Source organism: Mastomys coucha, unplaced genomic scaffold (assembly GCF_008632895.1).
Source record: "Mastomys coucha isolate ucsf_1 unplaced genomic scaffold, UCSF_Mcou_1 pScaffold22, whole genome shotgun sequence".
Lineage (NCBI taxonomy): Eukaryota > Metazoa > Chordata > Mammalia > Rodentia > Muridae > Mastomys > Mastomys coucha.
In genome coordinates this window covers 42,223,051-42,230,639 of record NW_022196905.1, presented here as the reverse complement: position 1 = coordinate 42,230,639, position 7,589 = coordinate 42,223,051, and the positions used below count along the sequence as shown (strand labels likewise).

Sequence of the window (7,589 nt, the reverse complement as noted above, 5' to 3'; positions counted from 1 at the left end):
GTTTGTTTTTTGGAGGGGAAACTGGGAAAGAAGAAATCATATGACATGTAAATAAAGAAAATATCTAAGAAAAAAAAAAGTGTTTTATATGAGCACAGAATGGCATGAATGAACCACTCCATTCCACAGCAGCTGAATTCAAGTTAGTTCTCTGACATTAGAAAGTAGGACAGAAAAAAAAGCTTACAATTTACAAGGTAACAAAATTAATATAGCTAGCTAAAATTTAGCAAAAAGGAAACCCAAGAGATCATTCAGAACAGTTAAAATGGAATCAGCTAAATGTCTATTCCTATAAAGTGTACTGCTTTAATGTACTGATTTAAAGTATAATGCACTGTAAAGCATAAAAATATAATGCACTTTTGTAATAAGTAAAAATGTACTGCATGAGGAAATTGTACTCACAGGGTTAATGGTTTTAGGATTGAGTTTATCACTTGGCCGAGGATGAGCTCTTCTTAAAGCCTCTGGAGAACTAGTTAATGAGGACGATTTGCTCCTCTGAACAGTAGTCCTGTGCTTCGTCTGTGTGCTTGAAGACGTGCGTTGATCATTACTACCTAGGAAAAAACTAGCAGAACATCAGTACAAAAGATGGAAATGAAACAGAAACTGATCCTGTATCCACATGGAACACAGGATGCATCACTAACAAACCTGGCCTCTCCCTTTTGAAAATGTAAAATTCTGTACCTGTTGCTCTGTTTCTCAACTGCACACTTCCAGAGCACTCTGATCTCTGCATAGCTTTTCTTTCACCCCTGCAGGTAAATAAAACAATTTCAGAATCTGTTGATCTGCCAAAATGAATACAGTTATGTACAGATGTGGGTATGGAGGCCATCTTTTTCAACATCTTCCCTTCTTATGTATTGGGGCAGGGTCTCTCACTGAGCCTAGAGCTCCCCTTATTGGCTAATGTGGTTGGTCAGCTTGTACCAGGAATTTCCTCATCAGTGTCTCACATGTGCTGGGATGACAGACAGATCACCACCTAAGCTCTTAAAGGGTTCTGTGTGATAAGATTCTTTACCAGTTGAGCCATCTCCTTGGCCCTACTTTACATTTTAAATCAGTTTCAAAGCCACTGAATCTCTTCACGTGAAAAGCTTTCAAACATTCTAGAAAACAGAGCTTCTAAGGTGTTTTAAGTATTCAAGGTACTTTGCATTATGTATCTGTACACATGCACATTAATGTCTGCAAGTAGGTGTCCATGGAGGCCAGAGGCTGACACTGAGTATCTTCTGATGTTGCTCTCCACCATTTTGTGAACCAGGCTATCTCACTGAACCTGGAGCCTAGAGGTACTACTACTAGGCTGGTCTATAAGCCTCTAGGATATTTCCAAAATACTAGATGTTTGTTTTTGACTCAGGGTCTCATTTTATAGAACTTGCTATGTAGCCTGGAGTGGCCTTGAACTTAGAGCCATCTACCTGCCTATGTCTGGAGTGCTAGGAGTCCTTAAAGGCATGTGACACCATAGCTGTTAAAAAAATAATCTTTAACTGTTAAAAGTATCACTTTTTACTTTCAAAGACAACATTAGTATGTTTGATTTAAAACAATATCGACCTGAATGAATATTATTCCATCACTGACAAGCATAGCCTCCTATATTTTGTGAAAGAAAAAGGTTTACTTCATCTTTAGACTACTTTGTTCTTTAAATGACTTGAGGTAGGTGGTGTGATATAGTAGTGACTAATGGAAATAAAAAGGTGAAAAAGGTACTGCTATAAATACTACCAAGTCACCCCTCATTTCTTTCCTAGGACTCTAAATAGACAGACCAGAATACAGAATTCAACTTCATATGGAGGGCTTACATTATGTCACAATGTCAGAGGCTTAACCAACAAACACAACACAACACACCTAGCTTTCATTGGGCCTCTGCCTAAAAGAGCTTGGGGGGAGGGGAGCGGCAGCTGTATATGCTAGGAAATACACACTATCTTTGCTTTACAAATACCAAAATTCAGTAGCAACTACTTTAAGATCAGGGCACTAATCGTCATCTTCTATTCTCTAATTAGAAACCTAGAGCGGTCCAAAAAGTTGAAAGTCGCTCAGTTAACGAAGCTGTTGTCCAACTGCAAAGGCCCTTCAAACTGCAACAAAAAACCCTATCCTCTTGTTTAGCATGAAGTAAAATCTGCTTTCCATCTTTCGAACTTCCCATCACCATATCAACCCACTTCCCAGCTCCTAAGTTCAATTCAGCTCCAGGTGATATTAATGTTAAAAACGAGGACGTGTGTAGACGCCGCTATAGGGGAAAAATAAACAAACGAACACAAAAAAACAAAACAACAACAAACAAACAAACAAAAAACCGCAGAGATATGAGCGAATCCCAATTACAGTATAGCCAAGTTCCCGGAGCTCCGGTGCTCTAGGGACTTTAGCAACAAGCTCCAGCGGCTCTATCCACGGGAAGCCGACATGAGAGAGCCCCACACCGAGGCTCCGGCCTCTGGTGCTCGCTCCTACCGCCTCTCCCGCCGCTACCGGCGCTCGCTACAGCCCTCGTGGGGCTTCCCTCTGGCTTTCCGCACCAAAACCCTCTGCTACAGCCGCGGGCAATCGTGATTCAGGAAACAAACTTCAAGACATCCGGCGCCGCGCAGTGACGTCAAAGCGCACCGCTAGCGCTGACCCAATGATAGGGAGGCTACAGAGGCGCTCAGGAGGTTGCCTGGCAACTAGGGGGCGTTCCAAGGGCCGCTGTTCATAAAGCGCACCTGTGGACCTTCTCGGGTGACAAAGGTGCCCCGGGAAGACCTGAAAGGACTTTTACATTTTAGTTTCCAGAGAAGAGACGCTGATTCGCTCTAGTTCTCCGGTCCTGCTACCTCTCTCCAGTCTGCTTATCTCATAGCTTCTCAGGAATTTTTAATGTGTTCCAATATGACTGCCTTAAGTCCTGACAGCTCTGGGTTTCTTTTAGCTTCCTGTCAGGTTAAATTCTTTCCTGTATATTACTATTCAATATGCTCTTACATTCAACTGCAGGATGTTCTAATTTCATCATATATAATTATAATTTTACAATACTCTTAATTTTATAGCTATAAACATATTATTTGGTCCTTCAGATTACTTTGATGAAATTGGTGCCAGGGGAGAATGTGTTCCTTTGCAATTCCATCAGCAATAATTTAGGTAATATCTGTTAAAAGATCAAACTCTTTTAGACCTTTCTACTTCACTCTTCTCTAAAATTCTTTGTTAAGCCTGAAGTCTTACCTTTTTCCTCAAGTGTGGGGCAGAAGTTTTATGTTTTATTTCAGACCTCAGACCATGTATGATGCACAAAATTTTACAGTTCTTTATTTTTAAAAAATGGACACAAATTGTGTAAACCTCCCTTAATTCTAAATAAAACTTTTGCACTTCAATGTTTTTGTTGTATAAAAACCTTATCAGGCCATCATTGAAAAATGGTGAGTGCTTTCTGGATCATCCTAGTTTGAATAGATTCTAAGAAATTCACAGGAGACTGACCAGAAGGCAGCTGGATAAGACATAGAGGTTTGGAAAGAGGTCTGAACAGAAGAGTGGATTTTACGACCAAAAGCATGTGGGTGATGATAACTAGGAACTGAGGTGAGGTGCAAGTTTTATCGAACACGAGAGTGTATGAGAATCCCCTTCTCACCTTATTTTAGATTTAAGGTAATGCTTTATTTTATATAATAAAGGGATGAGGAAAGGTGCCATATGTATCTACCAACATGGAAAAAAATCTGAAACCACAGAATAGACTGAAATTTCTTTTTGCTACCACAGAAACTTTTTAGTACTGTCTTCCTTAGGATGGTCATTGGTCTGAATCATATCGACTTGCTCTTTATTTCTGGCTTTTATTTGAATTTAATTAGCAGAGAATATTAATGAATGTTTGGGAATTATTGGAGAGTAAAATACTGATTTTTCTACTTTCTTGATCACTGTTCTACTGTTGTGAAGAGACACCATGACCAAGGCAGCTCTTACCTAAAAAAAAAAAAAAAAGCATTTAATTGGGGACTTGCTTACAGTTTAGTCCATTATCATCATGGAAGGTAGCACACCAGCATGGAAGACACTGGAGTAGAGGGAAGAGGTTCATCCTGATCCACAGGCTGGGAATGAGCAAGAAACACTAGGCTAGATGGGGATTTTTAAAAGGCTCAAAGTCCAACCCCTAGTGACACACTTCCTCTAACAAGGCCACACCTCCTAATTCTTCTAATACTATTGAAGAGTTCCACTCCCTGGTTACTAAACATTCAAATAAATGAGCCTGGGTGGGCATTCTTATTCAATTTCATTTTGTAATTCTTTTTGCTGCTACAGACTCAGTTTTAGTACTATTGCCTTGGGAAACTCATTGGTATGAACCATGTCAACTGGCTCTTTATTTCTGGCTTTTGTTTGTATTTACTTAGTGGAGAATATTAATAAATATTTGGATATTGTTAGTGGATCATATTAATACATAAATAATAAATATTAATAAGCATTTCACTCCCTGCCTCCCATGGGCTTGTAGCTGTATAATGCAAAAATGTATTCAGATCAACTTCTAAAGTCCCCATAGTCTATAAAATCTCAACATTGTTTAAAAGGCTAAAGTTCGAAGTCTCTTCTGAGACTCAAGGCAATCTCTTATCTGTGATCCCTTGTAAAATCCCTTGAAAATTTTTTAAAAAGAGAGAGAGCTCATACTTTCCACATACAGTGGGACAAAATATGCATTAGGTTACAAAGGGGAAGAAAAGAAGCATAATGAGAACAACTGGACCAAAACAAGATGGAAAACCAGCAGGGCAAATGTCAAACTCTGATTCGCCATGTCTGATGTTAAAATGTTCTTCAGATCACTCCAGCTTTGTTGACTACAACACACTTTTTTCTCTTGGCTGCCCACTTCCCGCATCTGCAGCTCTCTTTGGTATGAGTGGCATCTCCAATCTCTTGAGGTTTCACCTTCTTGTCTAAATATAATGGCTTCTCTGGGCATCCACGAAGGGATACTCTTGAAACATTCCTAGCCTCAGTGGCTTTCCTTGACTGTGGAGGGAAATTTCATGACATCTTTCTTGTATCCTTGACACTAAAACCAGAACTATGTGGCTGAAGCTACCAAGTTCTGCTTCTTGATGTGGCTAGAATACGGGAACTAAGCTACAGTGTTATACAAGGTTGGGGTTGAGGCAGGGGAGGTGGGAGAGGGGAGAGGGAAAAGGGACGAGGAGAGAAGGGAGAGGGAGAAGGGGAAAGGGGAGAGAGGGGGTAGAGGGGAAAGGGAGAGGGAGAGGGAGAGGGAGAGGGGGAGGGGGAGAGAGAGAGTGAGAGAGAGAGAGAGAGAGAGAGAGAGAGAGAGAGAGAGAGAGAGAGAGAGAAGGGACTAATATGCATATGTAGGTTTTTGAAAATTTCAAAGGCTAACCCCAGTGAGATCAATTCTTGCATAAGGCTACAATTCTTAATCCTTCTAATCCTATCAAAAAGTTCCACTCCCTGGTGACTAAGCTTTCAAATATATAAATGGGGATCATTCCTATTTAAGCCTGCACATACACCTAGGGGCATATAGGGCTGGCCATATTCCCATGTGAAAATCACAGCTGCTTTTTGACATAATGTAAATATGTGTGTCTGTGTCCCCCTCAGCAAAATGCTTATCTTCAAGGTGATGGAGGTGGACTCATGGAGAGGTGATTTGTCCAGAGTTGTGGAACTGTTACAGTTGGACTTATGCCCATAAAAGAGAGTCCTGAGGAAGACTACTGACCTCTCCCCCCAACCCCTGTGTAAGGATGCTTTGAAACGGCATCATCTGTGAAATAGAAAGGAAGTCCTCATCAGACAGAATCTGTTTGTGGTTGTCTTAATTTGAGACTTCTTAGCCTAATAATGAAGAGAAAAGTGAGAAATAAATATTACATTTATAAACTTTGCAGTTTAAAGTACCTTCTTCGTAGCAGGCTGAACAGGCTGAGACACTTTCTGTATGTCCATCCCAGGCCTAAAAACCTCAAAGACTACTCGTAGTGGATTATCACATCATGTGGGTCTCCTACACCTTTAAAAATAAGATCTCTCCAAATCATACTATTGTAGTATGTTGATACTCATTATATGACATTAAGAACTAGTTAATGGAGGTATGCCATGCTAAATACCCAAGATACCTTCTTATTGTTTTGATTCACTTGTAATTTACTGATTGGTTGAATTAATTTTAAGTTACCAGGCAATTTTAAAGAAAGCACCAGTGGTATCAATGGCTTTGCCTTAATAATGGAAAAACAAAAACAATAACAAGAAAGCTTCCTCATCTATAAATTACAAACATAACAATCATCTCTTCTGATTATTTCCAAGACCTGTCTTTAGGAGATCTGATCTAAGATAATATCCACTGTCTCTTTTCTGAAGCAGTTAGATATCACAATAATAAACTAAATAAACACAAACTTGTACATAGAAACAATTGAGCTATGGTATAAGCCCCTCAAGTGATAATAAATTAAGTGAACAGAGATAATTAAATATATCCACAGTGTCCAAAGGAAGGAAAACTAACCCAAGACACACTGAAACATTTACATTTCTACATAGTCACATTCTGAAAGAGTTATGAGAAACAAATAACATTATTTCATTGATTCTAACAATATACTTTTATTATGAGCTAATCTTTTATGTGAGGATCATGGGTGTGGAGAAAATGATATAGAGGAGAAGCAAACAGAGCTAATGGTATTTGAAAAGGCCATAAAGAAAGTTGTTCATTGGTAAGCTAATGAAAATATAGTTTGAAAACAGTCAGATTGGATCAAGCTAGTCCCAGAAGTCATAGGTTTTTAAACAAAAATCACAGTGCCAGGTATTTTATTTCACTAATTATTGTTAGACAAGACTTTGGGGCTTCCAAACAACACAGGTGATTGTCAACACTCTTGTGTTGGTATGGACTTGTTGCCGAAGATATCATATGTCTTAAACACAGGAAATAAAGGACGAAACCCAGGGCTGGGCTAGAGGCTTCCTTCCTATTGATTAGCTCTGATGATGCCAAACTGTTATGTAGCTTGTTTGGGATAGGAGCGGACATCGGGCTCAACAACCTAACTTACTGTAGATCCACTGTGCAACACTGCCAACCAACCAGACAAGATGAGCCTACTGGTGTTTAAATGAAGGAAAGAGGTCCTTCAGTGTGAGGGAGGTGTCCTATCCCTAGGTGGGCTTTAACTTTGTTGCCTTCCACACCCAGTTCAGCCTCCAGACTTTGGCGGGTTTCCGCCGAGGTGGTCACCTGGGGAATTAAGAAGAAAGACCTTCTGCAGACTATAAGCTTATCTCTGAAAGAAGTTGCTCGAGTAGTTTACTCTGAGATACAACTATGCCTGCAACAACGCCTACTGCCCGAGGACATCCGGAGACATCCAAGCTTCTGGTGACCTTCACTTGTGACTCCCTCCTGACTCCTTCCTGACTCCTCCCGCAATGTTTATGTTATGCATATATTTTGTTTCTAAAGATTTCGGTTTCAGTTCTTACCTGCCTATATAAGCTCGAAATAC

The 7,589-nt window shown here is 39.9% G+C and overlaps 1 protein-coding gene across 4 annotated transcripts in view; it reads right to left on the bottom strand.

Moving 5' to 3' along the window:
* Pacrgl (parkin coregulated like) overlaps positions 1-2,641 on the bottom strand; it is a 24,006-nt gene extending 21,365 nt beyond the window's left edge. The window contains exons 1-3 of one of the 4 annotated variants that reach the window (XM_031342227.1): positions 2,503-2,641; positions 697-764; positions 409-563 (exon numbers count right to left, since the gene is read on the bottom strand). In XM_031342227.1, the coding sequence (XP_031198087.1) occupies positions 409-563; positions 697-748 (207 nt within the window). In that variant the 5' untranslated portion in view covers positions 749-764; positions 2,503-2,641. Of the gene's footprint in view, positions 1-408; positions 564-696; positions 765-1,581; positions 1,687-2,373 lie in introns of those variants that run through there. The other 3 variants (XM_031342226.1, XM_031342228.1, XM_031342229.1) reach the window with 3 other exon arrangements.
* Positions 2,642-7,589: the final 4,948 nt, after the last annotated feature.